Here is a 22728-nt window from a genome sequence, read left to right as displayed (position 1 = left end):
TCTGTCACCAGAGGGTCCCTGGAGGTTTCCGGTACCTCACCTTTAAGATATTAACAGTGACCAATGTGAACAATGTGCAGCCTCCAGCCAAACAGCTCCTACTAGGACGTCTGCACAGTGAGGAGAAATGGCGTGATCAGTTATTGCCTAAGAGAAAACAGCACGTTGGCACCAGTGTTTACAGTTTCAGACGGTGGAAAAGAAGAGAAGTGGTATAGGATGTGATGGTTATGAAGGGGGAGGAGTGAAAGAGGGAGCAATAGAGGTCAGCTGATAGCAGGAGAAAAGAGAGAATCGAGGGAACAGTTACGTAAGAGAGAAGAGTATCTATAAAACAAAAATCGAAAAAAAGAAAAAAGTAAAAGACTACAAAACAAAACCGATACATACGATTCAGACATCCCAGTCCTTAATAAACTGATGAGTGAAAAATAATTGGTTTCAAAAATGGTAGAAATGTGAGAGAAAGAAAATCTCAATGAAAAATTGAACAATTGTTTCCATTGGAGTTGAGAAGAGTCTCCATGTCCGTTCTCAGTAGTTAGGTGGTTGTCTGGAGTATGGTGCTTGCTCCACCCTCGGGTGGGGTTGCTAGGGTGAGAGGGTTAGTCCTGGAGGCGGAACTCCTGGACGCTGGGTGTAGGCTAGGTATGCTCCAGCCTCTTCGCTGAATGCCAGTTGGTCTGGAGATTTTAAGTGGGTGCACCTCAGGCCCAGTGATTGCCAGTTCACGCTGGAAGACTGCACCCCAGGAATCTCCTTTGGGTTCCACTCGCATGTAGTATAGGAGCCTGTTCTTAGTCCACTATGTCGCCTGCAGACCCTATGAGTCCTGGTCTCTGATTCAGTCTCCAAACTCAATCTGTCCCACCTCCACCCTTTTGAATTCCTGGGAAGATGCTCCTCCCCCAGCTGGTCCTGCAAGCAGCGGATTGGAGGGGGAAGCCAGGTGGGTTTCCGAGATCAGTATTCCCCTGTGTAAACCTCTCTCCACTCTTGATATCCTCCTTCGCTGAGGCACACTCTCTGCCATGCAGCATGGGTTTGCCAGACTTGTTTTCTGAGCCAGACTCGGGTCTGCCAGACTGATTTCTGTCACCATAGGTGAACACAGCCTGCTCTTGAACTTATAACAGAATGAATTCTTGTCTGGTTCCCTTCACACAGCATAGTATTTGACAGATGTGTACCTTGATGGTACACTGATAGTGTATTCCTCTGTCACTGAGTACTGGGTCACTACATTCTTACTGGGATTTACTGTCTAGTCACCTATAGATGAGCATTTTGAGTTGCTTCCAGTTTGGGGCCTTGATAAAGTTGCAGTGAGCATTCATGTAGAAGTCTTTGTGAATACATATTGCCAGTTTTCTTGGGTATTTATTTAACCTGAGAGCAGAATTGCTGAGCTGTAGGTTAGATGCATGTTGTAAGAAGAAACTGTCAGTTTTTAAAAGATGATTTAATATATTCATAGATCTCATATCAACTGTATAGGAGAGTTGCTCTGTGTCCTTGCTGACACTTGGGATTATCTCTCTTTAATTTTAGCCATACTAATGGGGTAGAAAAAGTATTTTTCATGATAGTTTTAGTCTGCATTTCTCTTATTATTCATAGTTTTCAGCATATTTCTCTGTGCTTACTGACCATTTATCATCTTTTGAGTGTTCAGCTCTTTAGCTTACTAAAAAGCAAATTGGTTGTTGTCTTCTTAAGTTGTAGGAATTCTTTTTCTGTATATAAGATTTTTGTCAGATTTATATTTTGCAAGTATTATTTGTAAGTTTGACACTTAAATTTCCATTTTATTAGTGGTATCTCAATGAACAGTGGGGTTTTCTTTTTGGTGGTGTTGTTTTGCTGCTGTTCTGATGGAGTCCAGTTTATGGTTGTTTTTATGGTTAGTGTTTTCAATGTCCTAAGAAATTTTTTCTTCCTGTATTTCTTCTAGCAGTTTTATAGCATTAACTTCTATATTCTTGTCTCTGACCCATTTCAAATGTATTCTTCCATATGGTGTCTTCTCCTTTTTGTATTAATATAGTCGATCAAGCACTGTTCTTTGAAAAAACAATCTTTTTACCTGCCCAATACCTTGTCAGAATGTCAAAAATGAATGACCTCAGCGTGCGTTCTTGTCTGGTTGTGGATCTTTTTTCCATTGTTCTGCGCGTCTCGTCAGAGCTTTACCATCAGGGTGGTTTCAGGGAGCGCGACCCTTCCCCACCGGAGCCCACGGTCCTTTGCAGGGGCTCAGGTGGACCAGTCTGTCTTCGAGGAGCTCATCCGGGAGCGGCTCCCTGAGCTGGCCGAGCACATGAACGACCTCTCGGCCCTGGCCTCCGTCTCGCTCTCGTGGTTCCTGACTCTGTTCCTCAACATCATGCCCCTGGAGAGTGCCGTGAACGTGGTAGATTGCTTCTTCTACGACGGGATCAAGGCCATCTTCCAGCTGGGCCTGGCTGTGCTCGAAGCCAACGCTGAGGGCCTGTGTGGCAGCAAGGACGACGGGCAGGCCCTGATGATCCTCAGCAGGTGGGCCCTGGCCGCTCCTCCTGTGGCCGGCTGGGGGTGAGTGGGAGGCAGCGGGACTCTGGGGACCACAGGAGGAGGCAGAGCAGGTGCAGCAGCCCTGGGGATACTTCCTGTTCCACTCTGCCCCGGCCCCGTTGCCCTGTGGTCTCCCAGAGCCAGTCCACTGTGGGGTGCAGTCAGTGGCGTGGGGCAGAGGAGCCAGCAGGCGTGATTCCAGGGAGACAGGGCTATAAATGTTTTCCTCTAAGAAAATGAAATGTCGTGAGTCTTAGGTGGCCTTGAACAGGCTGGGCACACCAGGAAATGCTGGCCTAGGCCCCAGTCGAAGGTTTCTCGAGGATTTATGGGTGCCGTGACAGTGAAAGAAGTCAGAGCAGAATAAGCCGCAGCTCCCGGCCCTCTCAGACAGCCGAGTGGCACTTCAGTAGGTGGCTTTCTTTCAGAACATGATGGAAGCTTAAAATTACATGTGCACAGAATTTGTGCCCACGTCCCTGGGGAGTCTTAGGACCCCAGAAACCTACCCGCAGGACCCAGAAGGACCAGCCGGGCTTTAGGCATGTCTCTCCTTCTTTCTGAAATGATTGTAGAGGTTGCTTCCTGGCCCTCCTCCCCGGTGCTGGGGTTTGGGGGTGCACGGCGTGGTCTCTTGCCCCTGGGAGGGCAGGCCGTGGGTGTGGTGTGGTGCCGGTGAGGGCAGAGTGGGCCTGAACTCGGAGGCGTGCTCAGGTTTCTAGATCATGTCAAGAATGAAGACAGCGCGGGGCCCCCCGCTGGCAGCCACCATGCCTTTTCCTCTGACGACCAGGAGCCCTACCCTGCGACTGACATTGCCGACCTCATCCGGGACTCCTATGAGGTACGTGAGCCCCGTCCCACCCCAGGGCCCCTTACCCCAGGAAGCAGGCCTGGAGGTGGCCCTGGAGGGAGGCTTCCTGGGCTACTTTTTGTTTCCTCCGTGTGGACACAGAGCTTCCAAGAATGTGGTCCCTTGTGTTCCCACAGAAATTTGGAGACCAGTCTGTGGAGCAGATTGAGCACCTGCGTTGCAAGCACAGGATCCGAGTCCTCCAGGGACACGAGGACACCACTAAGCAGAACGTGGTGAGTGGGGACACCTCACAGTGGCACTCGCCATGCTAGGTGCAGAAGGATGCTAGGTTTTTGGTTGGTTCGTTTTGCACAGAATTCAAAGCCTGATAGGAGCGACATGATTAGGAGCAGCGTGGGCCAGACTGAGCACATGACCCCTGGGAGCCTTAGTTTCCTGTTGTAAAATGGAGGTAGCTCCGTGTGGGTCAGGAGGCGCCGTGTGGCAAGTGCCCACACGGGGCCGGTGGGGTTGCCTTCCTTTAGAGCGGTCTTCCCACCCTCCCTGGGCCTGTGCTAGCTTTGTAGTTTGATACAATTTTGTGAATTGCAAAGAGGTTGAAGACAGCACACCTGGAAAACCTCTGGAACCAGAGCTCTGAGTCGGAAGGGGAGAGGAGCTGGGAGCAGAGAGCCGCTGCAGAAGGAAGCCGGCCCTTCCCCTCCCAGCCTCCCGCTCCTCCCGGGGATGCGGACCCAGAGTTCACGCCCTCACTGTCTGTTTTCTCCTTAAGCTCCGTGTGGTTATCCCAGAAGTGTCCCTCCTTCCTGAGGACCTGGAGGAACTCTACGACTTATTCAAGGTAGGGAATCTGGCTGAGGAGGGAGTTACGGCCCGGGGCTGGGCCCCAGCTGCAGCACCCAGCCCTGGCTGGCCTGCTGGCTTCCACCCGGAAGCTCTCGCCCTGCCAGCAGACCAGTGCCCCTCCTGAGACCTCCCCTGAGGCTCGCCTGGTGTCGGGGAGGGAGCTGCCAGGTGCTCCCTGGACAGCCCCAGCCCGGTGGTCGGCTCACGCACCACACGAGGTGCTCTGGCCAGAGGCCCTGCCTGTGACTGCCTCCCCTGTCCCACGCTGTGCCAAGGGCATGGCTTCCTAGTGGGTAGTAGAGGGCCGCAATCCCCGTGGAAGTCACCGCCTGATACAGATTTGATCACTCACGCTTCCACCTCACAACACGAGTGCCCACTTCTGCATTTGTGTGGCTGCTGTGCGGCTAGTCAGGTATTTTCCACTGATGTTACTATCACTTCTCTCCCATGTGGCCAGAGTCTTCACCATCTTTAATGACTTGACCATCTGTCATACCAGCAATCTGTAAGGCAGCACCCCAAGTTTCTGGAACTCGGATTTTCGGGTGGAGGCCCCACTAATCACCCTGTGAAGTATTTCCTCGGGCTCCTTGCCGGAAGTTTTCTTCCTTGAAAGAGTACATGAAGACCGGAGAGGCGCCCCAGGGGTGCCCTGCTGTCCCCTTGCAGAGACAGGGAAGGAAGCAGTTCTGGAAAGCCGGCCTCATGGGCGCGCTCTTCCTGGTGGGGACGGACACTGAGCGCCTTTCACTTCTGAGCTCCGATTGCCCAGCAATCCACAGCATAAGCAGCCGTGGCGCTCGGCTGCCTGAGGCCTTCCCGCCTGCAGCGGGCCTTCCCAAGGCCCCTGGGGTGGGTTGCTGGCACTCCTCACTCCCGGGCTGGAGCCGGCAGCCTTGTGCCGCACACAGCACCTGCCTGCGGGCTTTAGCATTTCCTGGGTAGCCTGAAGCCGAAGTCTGCCCTGATCCCTTTGGCTGTTCCAGGAGGAACAGTAGGGAATGCAGACACCTAAAGGCAGGGAGACAAATTACAAAGGTGTTTTTGAGGGGTTTCGGTTTATTTGCTTAAGACAACTTTGACTTATGTAGGACTGTTTTCAAGTAGGAGAAAGTAGGAGACATCGCACATCCAGTTTTATGTAACAGTAAATCGCTTTGTACTGGCCACATTGTTCATCTTTCATAGGAAAAAGTATTTAAGAAGAAGGTCGGATGGTTTCCTTTTTCTTTTCTATGAAGGATAAACAATATAATTGGTACTTATTAAAATTTTTTTTTCCATATTTGTAATTAGCTCTATAAATCTTCCATTTACATAGGGCTTAACCACCAGCAAAAACTCAGCTGTAAATACAAGATCTCTTCCACCATGCACTCCTCGGAAGTGCAGGTAACACGGCTCTGTCATCTGGTGTCTGCCCAGCCTACAACCCAGGGCGCCCCCTTTCCGGGCCCAGGCCCCACCCAGCAGCCCTCTGAGACTGTGCTTTCTCCCCATGGTCTTGACCTTCTTAGAATTTCTGTGGCTTTAACGGTCTGACTTTGTATATTGCAGCAGTTTGAAACTTGAAGTCCTGTGGGGAGAGCGTCCTCTGGTTGGGTTTTCATGTGCGCTCTTATCTTTTGAATCAGAATTTCACTTTCTCAAGAAAGGGGCCACGTGGGAACACCCCCACACCGGATTCTAGACACGCGACAGGTCCATGCCCTTCCCTCACTGCCACCTGCCTGGAGCTGGAGCGTGCGGGCTGAGGGCTCGTTGTGCCAGCAGGCAGCGTCGGCTGCCCACTTCCTCACCCCTTTCATTAAGGAGGGACGACATGTTTGGTACTTAATAAGACTTATTTTAGTTACTTTAAACCAACTCCTTAAATTCCTTAAGTCCAGGTTTGATGCCTCACTTTCTCTCAAACTGAGAAAGCTTCGTGAATCCGGTCCTTCCACACAGGATGCGAACGATGTAAATACAGACTCGGGCTCGTGAGCCGTCCTGGAAACATCCAGGCCCTGAGAAGTGCCTTCACGTTCCAGGGACATGTTCTTACCAGTGATCACCTGAATCCGTCCACTGTTGCTGGACGATTATGCCCTGGAGGAGGGCATTTGATAACTTTGATTATTGTCTCATTTCCTTCTATAGTCTACATAAGACTTTTGTTTTCAAACTTTAATGGAAAGACATACTACAAATCATGCCTACTCTCATTATTTAGAAAAACAGAAGACTTTAAAGCCAGAAACTGAAGGGCCTTCCTTGCCCTGTCATCCTGCCTCGTGCAAGTAGTTACTTAACTTTCCCAGCATGTCCCTTGGGGACATGCACATACCTGCTTTCCCCACCAAGATGTAAAAGATTGTGCTACACCTAGTGGTCTACAATTTTTTTTTTTTCAGTTGACTATACATTGTGGACTTTTTTTCTAGCTCATTATCTACAGATCTCAGTCTTTGTTAATGATTGCACTTTTCTTGTAGGACTGAGCCATGAGTCCGTAGCCATCTTCCTGTGAGGAATATTTCCATTACTTCCAGTTTTTGCTACTTCATAAAAGGGTACTGTGGGTTTATCTGGGCCCAGTGCTATTATTTCTATAGGATGGATTCTTTTTTTGTTGTTGTTCTAATTAGTTATTCATGACAGTAGAATGCATTGTGACACATCATAAATAAATGGAGTATAACTTCTCATTTTTCTGGTTGTACATGATGTAGAACCACATATATGTACCTCAGGTAATAATGTTCGATTCATTCTACTATCCTTCCTACTTCCATACCCCCTTCCCTCACTCCCCTCTGCCAAATCCAAAGTACCTCTATTTCGCACCCCTCCCCCACTTATTGACAGTTGGAATCTGCATATCAGAGAGAAAACATTCGGCCTTTGGTTTTTTGGTATTGGCTTATTTGACTTACCATAATATTCTCCAACTCCATCCATTTATCATCAAATGCCATAATTTCATTCTTCTTTAAGGCTAAGCAATATTCTATTGTGTATGTGTACCACATTTTCTTTGTCCATTCATCTATTAAAGGGCACCTCGGTTGGTTCCATAGCTTAGCTATTGTGAATTGAGCTGCCATAAACACTGATGTGGCTGTATTTTAAGTCCTTTGGGTATAAACTGAGGATGGATTCTTGAAGGTGGTATTTTGGGGTGATGGGAGACGTACATACTGAATTTTAACCAATACTGCTAAAATATTTTTTACTTTTCAAATTATAATTCCACTGATGGCGTCTGAGGGGACTTGCCACATGCCACACCCACCAAGCACTTGATTTCATTGATCTGCAATTTGTTAGTTCGTTGGTTAATTCTATCCCTATTGAATCACCTGTTCATTTCCTTTGCCTGTTCTTGTATTTGTTTTTCTGTGGGACTCCAAGAACTAGTGACAAGTCCGAGACCCACACATTACACATTTTCTTTGGGGTAGCATGTTATGGGTCTCTAACGTGACAGGCTAACATGAACATCCATGGAAATTCATGGTGTGCCTCGGGTTTTAAGAACAGAAATTCATTAGTCCTTTAACACCTGTAAGTGCCTGTGGTACTTCTAACAATTCTGCAATGGCCATTTAAGGAATGACCACAACAATCGTGATACTAAGATGGCAAATGGCATTTTGGCTTGCATACTAGGGCACCTGCACTTGTCTCTCTCCTCACAGACAGTGGACTTTGAATAGTAAAGAACTCTGCAGTCACTGGGAGCCATGGCAGGCCTTTGCCAATTGAGATGTCCAAAAGTGCCAGTGATGTATCCAGGGACAGGACCAGCCTGGTGGCTTTCATGTTCAGTCTGTTCCCAAGACTTCACCTTGCCTTTTGTTGTTTTTGTTGTTTTTTGTTTGGTTACTTTAAAATTTCAAAATTGGTAATATACTCATGTGGTTCAAACTTCAGAAAGGATTAAAAGAAAGCAGTAGGAAGTCTTGCTTCTCTTCTGGGTCCCCACCCCGCCCTTCCCGCCCCAGGTAGCCAGTGTTTCTGGTTCCTTCCATGTCCAGCAGCCGCGAGACAGGGTCTAGCCAGGTTGCCCAGGTTGACCTCTAACTTGCAGTCCTCCTGCCTCAGCCTCCCGCATGGTGGGAACCTCGCACGTGCCCGCTGGTCACCGCTCTCTCCCCGTCTGCAGAGAGAGCACCTGATGAGCTGCTACTGGGAGCCGCCGAGGCCCGCGGCCCCGCGCCACGACCCCAGCAGGCCCTACGCCGAGCAGTACCGCATCGACGCCCGGCAGTTTGCGCACCTGTTCCAGCTGGTGTCGCCGTGGACCTGCGGGGCCCACACGGAGATCCTCGCCGAAAGGACGTTCCGGCTCCTGGACGAGAACGCCGACCAGCTCTTGGAATTCAAGGCCTTCGTGGGCTGTCTGGGTAGGGCTCCACGTCCTCGCAGGGGTGGACTGTGGCCGTGTCATTCTGTGGTCCCGCAGGACCACCTTTATGCCCCCGACGGGGGTGGGCCGAGGGGCCGGCCCCAACCTAGGAGGCGGGGTCTTGTGTCCCTGGTACTCCAGACCTGGCGGTGGCTCCTTCCTGACTTTGTTCACAAGATTGAAACTTCAGAAAGGTGCTGCCTGGAGGCTCAGTGGCCGCCACCCACTGGCTGCCTTCCTTGCTAGCCTGTGTGCCTCCGGGCGGGGCAGGGCAGTGGGGGCAGCATTGACCTTCCTCCCTCTGGCACGTTGGTGTCGTGACAAGTAGACTCAGCCTGCGCGTCCTCTCTCCTGTCTTCCTCTTTACAGATATTATGTACAATGGCGAGATGAATGAGAAAATCAAGCTGCTCTACAGGCTTCATATTCCTCCAGGTAAGCGGCCGCGTAGCCACGTCAGGCCGAGCTGTTTCCGCACGAGATCGGCTGCGCTCCTGACAGCGAGGTCCTTTTAAGATTCCGTGTAGCTGTTTTAGTTTGGCGTCTCAGATCACAGACTTTAGTGTTGGGAACTGCTGGCTGTGGACTGTGGGGCGCAGACGCTGGCTCCCCTAACAGATGGCTACCTGAGGCTGCTGCTGCCAAGCGCCATTTCATTTTCCAGCACACATGACCTTGCTTCCTTCAAGGTCATGCAGTGTAACCAACAACGAAGGAAGTCGTTTTGAAACCTTTGAGGTCAAGACTTGACGTTGGCAGGAACAAGAACAAGGAAGCCTTTGTGTGTTCCTTGTATCTTTAAAACTAATAGCCACAAGGGAGAAGCAACTGAAGGGCATCAGACCACGCGCTGTGGTTCTGGTATGGGATGTGCTGGCAACAGAACTTCCCATCTGGATCCTGGGGAGCTGTAGGAAGTTTCCGGGATCACAGGATACTGGTGACTTTTACAACTACTAATGCATACACAAAAATTGAAAATGCATGTGGACGTTATTTGTGGGCTTCCAGAATCTGGCGACTGCTGACTTGTGTCCGCCACCTTAGGCACCTTACCCCTGGCCGGCTCTCCTGCCACAGAAGCCCTCCTCCTCCTTCCCAGGGCCCTTCGTTGCTTAAGTACAACAGCTTAGTGACAGTTGAGTTAAGCCGGTTGAGTTTTTAAAATTAATGTGTTCTTTTTAGACACACATGACAGTGGCGGGTATTTTGACATACTATACATGCATGGAGTACAACTCCCATTCTTGTGGTTGAACGTGAGGTGGAGTTTCGCTGGTTCACATGAGAACATAGGAAAGTGATGTCCGGTTCATTCTCCTGTCTTTCCCATTCCTACCCCCCTGCTATTTGGGTTCTGACTTTTATTTTTTAATTTGCACAAATGTTTTTCCACTAACATAAAAGATACACATTTCCCTTTATTACTTTATGATTGTCTTTCTATGATCATTATCAGTAGCTTTCTCAATAGACTATGACTGATTTTATTTTATTCAATTACTTTTTCTTGATATTTAAATATAAACATTTCATTTTAGAATAATTTATAAAAAGTTGTATTAGTACAGATAGAATTTCCATCTTGATATATTTTTTGAACTTGCTGGCTTTTGCTTTTGAGACTTTTCTCTCTCTTTTTTTTAATGTTTTTTTAGTTGTCAATGAATCTTTTATTTTATCTATCTCTATGAGGTGCTGAGTATCAACCCAGGGCCTCTCACATGCCAAGCAAGCGCTCTACCACTGAACCACAAGTCCAGCCTGAGAATTTTGATTCTTTTTTTTTTCTCTTTTTTTATTGTAAACAAATGGGGTAACTTTTGATTCTTGTTCTGACTTCATTATGAATTATTGTTTGCAAATTGAATCCATTCCTAAGACATTGTAAATTATTAAAAGCAGCTGCAGACCTTCACATTTTTACAACTTCTCAAACCTTTTTTAACATGATTATGATATATCTTGTGATTGTAGCGACGGGGTTTCACTGAGTTGCTTTTAGCACCTCACTTTTGCTGAGGCTGACTTTGAAATTGCAATTTGTTGATGAACTTAAAACGTCTTAAGAATGCAAACAACCTAAAACCTCAATTTCCTGAGATTATGAATTCACAGTACCATTAGGTACTTCTCTTTAAATTTTAACTATTTACTTCCAACCATACTGAATGGCGTTTTAGTTAAAGACGGGACCATCCCATACACCAGAAAGAAGTTTAAAGTCACTAATTAGGAAATATAATGAGGATTACCTCAACTTTAAATTTGTGTATCCAGTGAATTCTCTTCAGTCTCCAAGTCATCCTCTTTGTCTGTCCAAAAGGCAGTGGGACTAAACACCCACCTTGGGCAGAGAAAGTTCGTCCTCTGCCAGGGGAGATGGAGGTCTTGATGAGCATGGTTAGAAAGATGTTTGATGTGCAGCTCAGGAAGCGGTGAGGAGCCCAGGGCCTCCTCAGTTCCAGAAGAGCTTGCTACGATTCCTCGATTCCACAGAGAGACACTTGTGCACAGCACTAGAAAAGAACACTTGGAGCTCTGAGACCATGGCAGGTGGCACAGAAGCAGAGAGCATTCTGGAAGACTGAGATGATGAGTTTTCTTTGCAGATGGATACCTCTACAGATATTGGTCGTTTTCGCTGAGTTGATTTTACTAGGTGATTTCTAGAAGGAAACTTCTGGAAGAGCATTATTTTCATTAGAAGGAAACGAACGACTGAGAATGATCCATTGGAAGGGTGAATGGCTACACAGATGAGATATTCAGAGGCTGTCAGGAGCTCTCTGCTCACTGTGGGGCTGCAGGGACACCCCACTGCACTAGTTCCTTCTAGAAACGTCAAGGTTCAAGGAGTGCATTATTTTATTTGAGACAGCTCTCCTAAAGGCTTACCTGCTGGTCTTGGACCCCTACTAAGTGGTATTTTTGCTGGGAGCATGAAGCTCTCGCGTGACGTGTGGGACCCTGGCTTCCACCCCAGCACCACCGAAAAAAGTTCTTAAAATAAAATCCCAGCTGCTCATCACTGTGTTCAGCTACACATAGAGAGAGATTTCTTTGTGAGGACATACATGTTAACCAAGAGCAACCCCAAACACAAACGTGTACCTAACAGGAGGTCTGCAGCTTGCCAAAGCTGTGGTGCCACCTTGTGGACATTTCTTGAATCACAGCTGAATTTTACCTTTGGTTCTCACTGAATGGCTCACTACTACTACATTCCAGCCTTTTTAAAATAAGGATCTTTCCTTGTCTATCTCCTGATAAATGCCATTTTGTAACATCTTTGTTGAGCTGTATTTCACATAGTATTCAGGTCGTCTGTATTCCGTGGTTTTTCATGTATCAAGTAGTGTGATAATCACCAAAATCAATTTCAGAACCCGTCTTCACCCTAAAAAGAAACCTCCAACCCTTTAGCCATTTTGCCCAATCTAGTTCCCCCAACCTTAGATGATCTGCTGTTGCTATAGATTTGCCTGCTCTGGACATTTCATACAGATGGAATTGACATCATATGTGCCATTTCGTCTGGTTCTTTTAACTTAGCATAATGTCATCAAGATTGTCCCATGCTGCAGCTTGTGGTCAATGCTTTATTCCTTTTATGGCCAAGTAATATTCCACTGTATGGCTCTGCCACAACTGGCTTATTAATCAACTGATGGACATTTGGGTGGCCTGGGCTATTAAGAACACTGCAATTATGAATGTTCGTATATGGTTTTTTGGGCAAACGTTTTCAGTTCTCTTGGGTATGTATTTAACTTTTTGAGGAGTTGCTAGACTGTTTTCCAAGGTGACTGAACCATTTTACATTTCCACTAGCAATGTTTGAGGGCTTCAACAAAATAAGATGCTGCTTTGAGTTCAGTCAGGCTTTTTCAATTCTTAAATCATCTAAATATAGCAATATACAGAGAGAAACGATTGTCATCAAAGTTTAACATAATTGCCAATTCTGCCATTCCAAGACTTAGTAGATTTCCAATTTCTTGTATGTGTGTATGTTGGCTCTAGTTTTACAGATTGGGATTTTACATTTCCAGGTTAACAACAGAAGTGTCCCATGGGGCTGGGGACATAGCTCAGCTGGTAGAGTGTTTGCCTCGCAAGCACAAGGCCCTGGGTTCGATCCCCAGCACTGCCAAAAAAAAAAAAAAAAGAAGTGTCCCATGAATTTGTATGTGACATGTAAATTATCTGTGTAGATCTGGAATGTGAGACATATTATTTACTGTGTGTCCGGACAGTGCTTGGTGTGCATTTGGGTTTGTGGACCCTGCAATGCTAGTTATTTGTTGCCTAAAAAGCTAAATTACTCATTTTTGTTAGGAAATGTGTTAAATCTTTTGTTTTTGTTTTTAAGCACTCACTGAAAACGACCGAGACAGCCAGTCGCCGTTAAAGAATCCTCTGTTGTCAACGTCAAGACCCCTGGTGTTTGGGAAGTCCAATGGCACGTACCCCTTTCATGTCTGCCCCCAGGGGTTGTCCTTGCCACGCCTCCGTAGCTGCTTTCTATCCTCGAGCTGTGGATTACCACTGAGTCCACTGCTTGCTTCCAGAGCCTTCTTGTGGAAGTGGTGCCCACCCTGTTCCTTCCTCCCCCTTGCTGTTCCCCAGGGTAGCAGAAGTCCCCCGCACACCGAGGATTTGCTTGGTCGACTCCCCCTTCTTTTCCCATCCCCCTCCCATTCTTGCTTTCATTGCATTTATTTAGATTTAACTGTTATCGTTTCCCTTTGTCACAAGGTGATACAGTTGATTATCAGAAGCAGCTGAAACAGATGATTAAGGATTTAGCCAAAGAAAAAGATAAAACGGAGAAAGAGTTGCCCAAAATGAGCCAGGTATGAACTTTCTGTGAAGAATGTGAACTATTTTATAAAGTGATTTTTGTCAAGATTGGTATTTCAACTTGAATTCCTTTACTTCCAAAATTCAGGGTGTTATTTTGTGGAACTGAATATTTAAATTATGGTCATCAGATGTTCTAAGCTCTTCAAAATGAAGCCGCCACCTACTTCATGCTTTTTAAACGTCTATACCAGAGTCATTTGTCCAGGTTGTGACACGCATTAACTGGTTAAGGTAGTAAAGCATTGATTGGAGCCGCGGTGGATACAGCAGCAGCCTGGGGACACAGCGGAGCTGGTGGGGCGCTCACTTAGCACGCGCTGGGTCTGATCTGAGCTGCCACTGCACAGGTGCACTGTAGAAAACCACTGCCTGCTGGGCGAGGTGGTACGTGCCTGTCATCCAGCAGCCGGGAGGCTGAGGCAGGAGGATCACGAGTTCAAAGCCAGCCTCAACAAAAGCGAGGTGCTAAGCAACTCAGTGAGACCTTGTCTCTAAATAAAATACAAAACAGGGCTGGGGATGAGGCTCAGTGGTTGAGTGCCCCGAGTTCAATCCCTACCCTCCCCCTGCAAAAAAATCATTGCCTGCATCATACATTGTACTATCTCCCCCACTTTTGAGTTTTTTCCAGAGAAGGGCTCTATGCTTACCAGTACTGTATGATAGGTTTATTTTGGAAAAAGGGTTTCTCTCAATATTTGAGAATTGTAGGCTTAAAGTTAAGAATGCACTTGTTGCTTCCTAGAGAAGTTACGTGGCCCTCTGGTTTTGATCCTTGCCCCTGAAGGGAGAGCAGCAGTAACATTTAGCATGCCATGCTTTTTTGTAACCACAAAGTATTTTGCGATCAGTATTTCATAGCAGGTTTGAGAAATGCCACCACCGTCTAGTTTACTAGGAAGTTGCTCTACGATTTTCATTCTGCTCTTTAGAAATGAGTCAGTTAAATTTCATCATCCCAAACTGTCAGCACTGGCGTTTGTGTTTTGGTCAAACCCAGGGCCTTGCACAGGCTAGGCAAAGGCTCTGCCACTTTTCTAATTTCAAAAGACATTCCACAGCAGTGGTTTATTTTCCCTTCATTTTGCTTACTGTTAACCTTTCAGCTGTTCCCACCGTCTTCCTCCACGCTCTAAGCTCGTGAGCCTGAGCTGTAAGCCTTACAGCAAGCCCCGTGCACAGCGCTGGTGTCTTTGGAGACATCCCTAACCCACAAGTCAGCCTGCGGAACCAAAGGCTGTGTGCGTACTCTAGGGACACTTCTTGTGAACAGTTACTATACACACACCAGTAGCATGTCCAGGTGGAAACGGACTCAGGCTTTGAGAGCGGAAGGGGGCAGAGTACCGTGTGTTCTACTTCTTCACAAAAAAGTGAACAATCCATTCGATTTCCATCCTGCTTATGCTGCTGTACATGGACTTTTTTTTCTAATTTCAGAGAGAATTCATCCAGCTCTGTAAAACTTTGTACAGCATGTTCCATGAAGATCCGGAAGAGAACGATCTGTATCAAGCCATCGCCACAGTGACCACTCTGCTGCTGCAGATCGGGGAGGTGGGCCAGCGCAGCAGCAGCTCGGGAAGCTGCTCCCAGGAGTGTGCCGAGGAGCTGCCGCGTTCCGCTCCTTCTCTAGAGCAGGACTCCGTTTTTGTGGACCCTGGGAAGACACCCCAGGACTCCCGGGCGTTTCCTGAGTCAGCAGAAGGGGACTGGACTGTCTCTCTTGAACATATTTTAGCATCACTTCTTACTGAACAGTCGTTAGTGAACTTTTTTGAAAAGCCACTAGACATTAAATCCAAACTTGAAAATGCCAAGATCAATCAGTACAGTCTCAAAACTTCTGAAATGAGCCACCAACCACAGCCTGAACTCAAGCTGAGCAACCTGTAGCAAGGAATTTGCTGTGGAGCACACTGGATCTGCTATACCAAAGCACGGGCGGACCTTCTCAGGTCATCAGACCACAAACCCAGATTCAGTCTAATTCATTTTGAGTACATTTTATGAGCTGGGTATCTGGGAGAGCAGCCTGACAGTGGCTACCAGAATCGATGCAACTCTGAAGCATGTCTGATTTGGGGATCATCTGTTGCAGTCAGTGGTACAGGGTGCCCGTCGGTTCCCTCGACCCTGACTTGCAATTCCACTTCCACCAGGTTTGTTGAAATGGCTGTTCCTGCCACAATGCTGTTATTTTACTCTTTGATCAGATGTCATACTAAACAAGGGACAGTAAGCTCTCATTTATCACTTAGAATGAGAGGTAACCAGTCAAGTTCACGTTCCAAGATCTCAGAGCCACTGTCTGTGCAATTGTATTTGGCTTTTTTTTGCACTAATTTTGTTTCAATGCTGGTAATTGAAACCATTTTAATATATTTGGTTGTATTCACTTTCTACGTCCTCCCAAAAATGTCGTGTACAAACCATGCTTTCAACGTGGACCTCCAGGTTTTTAATAAGAATCCTTTTTGTATTGCCTCCGTCTTTTTTTTCTTTTAACTTATACTAAGGTGGATGGTCACACCAGTGAATGGACAAGCTAGAGTCTCCTCTGCCCATCTGTGTTCTCAGAAACTGGCACAATACCCTGCAGACAGTCCACAATCCCACCCCTGCTTTGGGTGGACCTCTGAGGCAGCACTTAAATCAGTGGTGCATGTACTGATTAAACCAAATCCCTGCAACACTTTGCTGAAGACTGAGTTTTAAAAAATTTTTATCGTAACTTCAATCTACTTCTGAATCTTAGCTCTACTTAATTGGGACTAAAAATAAGCGATAATTGTAAATGAGTTGAAATGTTTGTGCCTCTAGGTCAACCTGATTACCTCATCCAATATCAATTATTGGGGGGAGGGTATAGCTTAGCGGCAGTGTGCTTAGCACACGAGGCCTAGGTTATCTCCAGCACTACCCCTCTGAAAAAACCTATAAGGTTAAGTATATTCAACAGAGATAGCAGCTTAAAGACATGCTACCATTTTTTTTCATTAAATCTAAGATGCTACAGAGGTTCACTACCTTAAAATGTGAAAAGCGGCCAATGGCAACTACATTCTACACACTGCTTTCTGGAAAAATCTTAGAATTAATGACATGCAAGTAAAAACATTAACCTACCTCCAACTCCCCAACAACCTACAGCAGTGGTCAAAACCCCTTAGACCCTGTCTAAATAGACTCCAGGAGCGAGGCAGGCAGTAGAATTGAGGAGGAACTCTCCAGATGATCCTGTACCCACATGACACAATTAGACAAGGAAAACCAAAACACGGTTTTATGACTTTATTGGACAATCAGCAGTTAGTTCTCATCCACATTGACCGTCTGTAGATCTGCAAAAGAAGTGATAGGATAGTCAATGTCCATATTCATTTTATATCTGAAGACACCAAAAACCTTTTCTAGAAATAACTGGATAAATATTCTATTTCATTTTTTGTTACTTTTTATAACCAAGATACCAGTTTTGTATTTCAAGTGAAATTATGCCTGTGACTCATACCCCTGTTGGAAAGTCTCAAGGCACAGGAAACATCTGAAGAGATGAACGCAGGTTCAAAAAAAAGGATAAAGAGCTGCACATGGCTCACGCCTGTAATCCCAGTGGCTCAGGAGACTGAGGCAGGGGATCCTAAGTCTGAGGCAGCCTCAGCAACTTACAAGAACCTGTCTCAAAAAAGGCTGGAATGTAGCACAGAGGTAAAGCACCTCTGGGCTTCAATCTCTAGTATCAAAGTTTTTGGGGTGGAGTGAAACTTACTTTTGAACGTGGTAACAGGGACGTAGGTTACCAAAGTATAGAGTTTGTTGGGCGAATCTTCATCCTCATTACGTTTTCTGGACAATCGCACACGAATACGATATGGGACATTCCTAATAAACAGAAATTTGTTGTTAGAGTCAACGCCTCCTTTCAGAAACGGCCACCACCCACATTCTCACAACCCCTCCTTGCTTCTAATGCTGTCCTCATCAACCCGCCACTATGTCCCTGGTAAATACACCAAGGCAGACATTAAATGCTGCCATCACAGGACGCGTGTCTATTAAAATGTGTTAAGACAGCAACACTGATGTTCACCAATTGCTCATAAGCAAAAATAGGGACCCAAATGCCATCTTTTGCTTCTACCAACCAACATTAAGAATTTTCTGTTAAATATTATCCTATCCCATTTCTCTCTCGCCAGCAGTATAGCTGATTTATCTCCTTCCACAATTTAGGATGTGCCAGGTGTTACCCCAGGCCTCAGGCTGCAGTGAAGCCAGTGACCACTCCCTCGTCTCAAGGAAGCACTGCGCCTCATTGTCAGATACCTCTCCACCCCACCCCGCGCCCCATCTCAGCCATCCCATCCAATCACAGAGTTGAAATACCACCCACACGCAGAACATCCCCCACACCAGAACCACCCAGTCTACACCACACATTGGCCATTTTTCTAGCGAGGTCCCTGCTTCTACTTTGGTACCTTATGCCCTTACCATACCAACACCCTTCTGCTCCCCATTTCCCAACCTCGGCATTAACATCTGGACCAGGTAAGTCTTAGTGGGAACTGTCTCACGCGTTCTGGGTATCTGCAGAGCCCCTGGCCTGTTATCAACCCAGTGAGAACAGCACCTCCCCTAAGGGTTGGTAAAAATGCCCCAGGTCAAGACCACTGCTGTCACATTGGGCCTGCCTGTTGTCAGAGGCTACAGGGCCCCTCCGGTCTCCTTCACCAAGGGCTTTGAAGCACTTGCTCCACCCCCTTCCACCCCCACCAGAGGCTGAGCCTGCTCTCCATGCAACGCCCCTCCCCACCAAAAGCGCTGCCCTCTTCACTCAGGTCTCAGTTCACAGCCATGGTAAAGATGCCAGCTCATCCTATGAGCCACTGTCACGGTATTTTCTTTATATTTCCACATAATAACCAAACTATGGAACTCGCAGGGACCATGGAAGATTGAGTTGGACAAGCTGCTGTCACTTTCTAACAGATCATTTCAGTACCTTATTCCTTTGGCCCAGACAGCTTTGTTGAGCCTGGTATCGATGCGCACATCTGGAGTTCCCATCTCCTTCATGGCAAATTTCCGGATCTCTTTGAGTGCCCGCGGAGCACGCTTCTTGAAGCCCCTAGGATTCAAATATAAGTGAACAAATAAAAAATGCACGTTAAAGTATGTAAAGTACACACATGGCAAGTCCTATTCTCTTAAAACAAAAACCTTAAGCTAGGCAGGAACACCCTTTTCCCACCAGGATGCAGTGCCCAGCAACTGGCACCAATCCTCAGACAAGACCTGCACTCCATTTTCACTTCTATGTACACCTTGTGTCCTAGGACCAAAATACGAAGAGCATGCTTTTGGAGCACATCACTCAGTGCTAGTAACTTAGCCTATACTTACAGGGCAAGGGCTTGAAATGTGGATAGATTTAAGAAGTTTGACGACAAAAATCAATCCTATCTGTGGAACTCAAGGTATGTGTCAGGCATAATTTCAAGGCACAAACTGTGTCCACCAATTTCCCACCATCCCAAACTGAGTTTAGTACTAATGAGTCTTCATTAACAATGAAGGCACAGACTTGTTTGGATTTTAAACTTTCAGTTAAAATAAGAAAAAGCCCAGAACTTCACACAGTCCGAAAAGGCTGATCATTCACACAAGCAGAGGCCACACCTGGCAAGGCAGAGACCAAGCATCCTAAAGGTGCCCACAGCCAAGGTTCTCTGCTGAGCTCACCAGCCTCCTTGCCATTTTTAGAGCCCAAACAAGTTCACTTCATTCACTTATTCAGAAATAAAGAGTGCCAGAATAACAGAGGTCAGCAGAACAGACAAAACCCCAGTTTTTCATGTAGCTTATTAAGTGACCATAAGGTGCATCAGACAGAATTAAGCACTACAGAGAAAGACCAGGAAGAGATGGAGGCATAGGGAAGGGGACCCTGCACTCAAGATCTGAAGATAATTAGCTACCTGGGTGGGGTAAAAATAAAGCAAAACCACTATTTTTAAACATGAACATGTCTGGCATGATTAAGAAAATAAGTGGGCCAGCTAATGTGGGAACATAGTAAGCACTGTGGTTCCTCACCTAAGATAGGAATTGAACACATGACCTGAGAACACAGCATGTCTGGGGGAGGGGGAGGGAACCAGGAGGAGAGGCTCTCAAAGCTGCTAAGTAGGTTAAGAACTGAATGTATTCAGAAGGTTGAGTCCACATGATCTGGTGTACTGCCAACGAATCAAATAGGGAAGGTCAGAGAGGAATGGGTTGTGGTAGAGAGGAATGGGTTGTGGTACAGAGGACACCAGGAGTCTGGCTTATAAAGTTTGAGGCGCCTATTTACCCAAGCAGAGATGTCAAAGAGCAGCTGGATGTCTGAAGTCTGTAAGACTGCTCATTACCAAGTATGGACAGAAAAAACTCCATCCTGGCACACCTCAATATCAAGAGGGCTGTGTGGAGACGCAGAGGCACCTTGGGAGGGAGGAAGGCAAACAGGACTGTGGAGTCTGGCATTTGTGTGCTGGAAACACAACCCCCAGGCCACTTGCCACTTCTGTTTCTAGCACCTCAAGATTCTAAATACTTGTTGCCTGCCTTTCACTAGGAGGAAGGCAGTGTCTTTGGTTCCCTGCCTATCTGCACACCTAGTACAGTACTTTGATAATCAAGTGCCTGACGTGCCTCAACTTGGAGGCAATTCAGTTAACAGCAACACACAAAGAACACCGGATTTTACACCCAAAAACCATCTGAGACCCCAAATAAGACAACACACATAATGCTCTCTGGCTGACAAGTCACCACTTGGCTGCGATGTCAGACCAAATACAAACACGGTTACATCTCTGGCAATATTCTGTCTTAAGAGACTGTCCCCTCAAGGACAAGAAATCCCACTCCACAGATTGGTGACTGAATAGAGTATTTCACCACGTGTAACATCTTGCTATTAAACCTCAAGCAACAAGGGATTTGGTGTCCACTGTCATCAGTTAGCACCATAGGTGAAAAAGGGGAAACCTTACCAAGCACTAGAATAAAAAACTAAATTGCAGAAGAACAACTGAACACCTGAACTCATCCTAATTGCATACCTTAAATTCAAAACACCCATGGGTCTTCACCATACACTGCCAATATCGATACATTCTTATCTCCAGTATCTACACTTCTGGCATTACAACTCTATCAGTGATGAGTCAGAGAACAAACAAAAATCCTATTTCACATTCAGGGCCGGACAAAGCGTCTCTTAATTAACTGGTTAATTTTCCTGCAGTACTCAGATACTGCTTGCTTTCCCTCATCCACTCTGACCTTTTGGCCTGTTCGAATTTAATTCAGAAACAAGCACCGAGTATAACGATGTTCTCATTTATCACCACCAGTTTCCTAAAACCTTCTCGTCCTAAGTATCAATCCCTCAGTCCCACGTTGGCAGTCACTAACCTCAGGGCAGTACACTTGAAACCCTGCAAGCCTTAAATAGGGTAGAAGCAACACAGATTTTGATGCATTACGCATTTCGAGGGCACTTGGTCTTTAAAAAATTCGGCAGTCCTAGGAGAACAACCACTAGGCGCGTGAGGGCAGCTGGCCAGTCCCAGACGGGCCGCAGGGATACTCACACTCCATGGATGCGCTTGTGAATGTTGATGGTGTATTCCCGGGTCACGACCTCGTTGATGGCAGAGCGGCCCTTTTTCTTCTCGCCACCCTTCTTTGCGGGAGCCATCTAAATACAGGCAGGGAGACTTAGAGAAAACTCAGTGGGGAAGCCCAAATCAAGTCCTCCCTCCCGGCTTGGCGTCCCCTGCCGGGTGCGAAAACCCCGGCCGGGTAGGTCCCTGTAGTCCATGTTTGAGCAAGGCCAGGCTGGCCGCCCTGCAGCGTACGCTTGAGCGCCCCTCCGATGTCCTCGACCCGGAAGCCCCTGCGGCCCGGGCTCTCCCAAACCTGCCCCTCTCCCTCCCAGGCCCCGAGAGCCCTTTAACACAGAGCCGATTCCCATCTCCCAGGAACCGGAGCCCAAGCCAACTCCGGCAAGATCCCGCTGTGATCGCGAGCACAATCTCGGGGGCTGATGGAGCCGGATTCCCAAAGTCCGCAGCTCAACACCCATACTCACTCTGCCCGGCTCAAGTTGGAAAGGAAGGGCGCGAGGGATTGTGGGAAGGAAAGCCGCGGTCGCAAGTACAAGTTCCGGGTCGCCTAGAGGCGGGGACAGGAGGTGTGGCTAGGGAAGGGGAGAGGCGAGGCTGTGACGTAAACGAGGCGCGCCGGGGCAGCCGCGTGGAGTTTCGGGGGCGGGGCCTAGGCGGGCGCGGCTGCGCAGACCGGCTCTGAGCCTTATTGGGCGCTTTTCACGGAGGCTTCCGCCGGCGGTTTCCACCTGGCCTCTTGCAAAGCGTGCTGGGGGCGGGTTTTGTTCCCATTTTCTGTTTTCCCAGGAAATCCAATCCAAGGCCCACAGGTGGCTGCCTGCAGGGCCGGGGAGAGAAAACGCCTTTTGTTTTACCCATTCATTCCACCAACATTTACTGCACCTGTGTTGGCGCCGTACCTGGCTGGCAGTCCCCGGGATGACTACCTACGGGTGGTTAAGTAAAAAGCCTACAAGAAAAATTCTTGTTTCCAATGAGCTTTTTTCCTCCCAAACAGAATTTTTTGTATAGTAAGAAGTTCTTGAGAAATTGTGTCCAAAAAGCCACAAATGACATTTCTCTGGAGGATTCAGCCTATTTATTTCTCTGGGATATTAACGGCTGACTTTGAGACCTTCAGGCTGCACCTACATAACATGATGAGGAAATCGAAAGTGATGTAACAAACACTCAAATTTTTCCAGAACAATTTAGGCAAGTGTGTGAAATATCGTGGCTTAGAACAACCTCACAGTTTACCCATTCAACATGTTGCTTGTATAAACAAAATTTTAAAATTAATTTAATGAACTTTAGTTGTCACTGGACACAGAAGATGCTACTTTTTAATTGAGTTAGTTTAAAATGTCCAAAACTCGGTGGACTACAGAGTTCATTCTTCAGTCATGTCTCTTGAGCCAAGATTGTATAGTTTTCCAAATAGAAAGGTTATGGTTTTTCTGGAAATAGGACAGGGTTGCAAAACAGCCTTTTAATGAGCAAAATTTAGTGAATCAAAATCTTAGGGATTAAACTTCCCATGATGTGTGTGGGTTTAGAGAAAGATTACACAATGAGTTTTC

The 22728-nt window shown here is 46.9% G+C and overlaps 2 protein-coding genes across 10 annotated transcripts in view; one reads left to right on the top strand and one right to left on the bottom strand.

Moving 5' to 3' along the window:
• Tbc1d8 (TBC1 domain family member 8) overlaps nt 1–15968 on the top strand; it is a 114197-nt gene extending 98229 nt beyond the window's left edge. For all 9 annotated transcript variants that reach the window (XM_047522049.1, XM_047522048.1, XM_047522051.1 and 6 more), the window contains 9 exons: nt 2253–2538; nt 3268–3397; nt 3544–3642; nt 4143–4211; nt 8370–8610; nt 8982–9047; nt 12988–13077; nt 13374–13471; nt 14922–15968. In XM_047522049.1, the coding sequence (XP_047378005.1) occupies nt 2253–2538; nt 3268–3397; nt 3544–3642; nt 4143–4211; nt 8370–8610; nt 8982–9047; nt 12988–13077; nt 13374–13471; nt 14922–15377 (1535 nt within the window). In that variant the 3' untranslated portion in view covers nt 15378–15968. The remainder of the gene's footprint in view (nt 1–2252; nt 2539–3267; nt 3398–3543; nt 3643–4142; nt 4212–8369; nt 8611–8981; nt 9048–12987; nt 13078–13373; nt 13472–14921) is intronic.
• A 792-nt stretch (nt 15969–16760) lies between these two features.
• On the bottom strand, nt 16761–21677 carry Rpl31 (ribosomal protein L31). The gene is made up of 5 exons (XM_047522057.1): nt 21631–21677; nt 21131–21237; nt 18490–18615; nt 17254–17366; nt 16761–16825 (listed from the first exon to the last, which is right to left on the bottom strand). The coding sequence occupies exons 2-5, from the start codon at nt 21235–21237 to the stop codon at nt 16794–16796; spliced, it is 378 nt and encodes a 125-aa protein (XP_047378013.1). The 5' UTR covers nt 21631–21677; the 3' UTR covers nt 16761–16793.
• Between the last annotated feature and the right edge of the window lie 1051 nt (nt 21678–22728).

Source organism: Sciurus carolinensis, chromosome 13, assembly GCF_902686445.1.
Source record: "Sciurus carolinensis chromosome 13, mSciCar1.2, whole genome shotgun sequence".
NCBI lineage: Eukaryota > Metazoa > Chordata > Mammalia > Rodentia > Sciuridae > Sciurus > Sciurus carolinensis.
The sequence above is the reverse complement of the archived record's forward strand: the minus strand, read 5'-3'. Positions and strand labels throughout refer to the sequence as shown.

Bases quoted from the DNA above. Each gene is read 5' to 3' on its own strand.
- Rpl31 (XM_047522057.1), bottom strand. From the start codon at position 21,237: ATGGCTCCCGCAAAGAAGGGTGGCGAGAAGAAAAAGGGCCGCTCTGCC. The intron at 17,367-18,489 runs GTACTGAAATGA...TCTGTTTATTAG, and splicing joins GTCTGGGCCAAAGGAATAAG to GAATGTCCCATATCGTATTC. The intron at 16,826-17,253 runs GTAAGTTTCACT...CTTCTTTTGCAG, and splicing joins CCCTGTTACCACGTTCAAAA to ATCTACAGACGGTCAATGTG.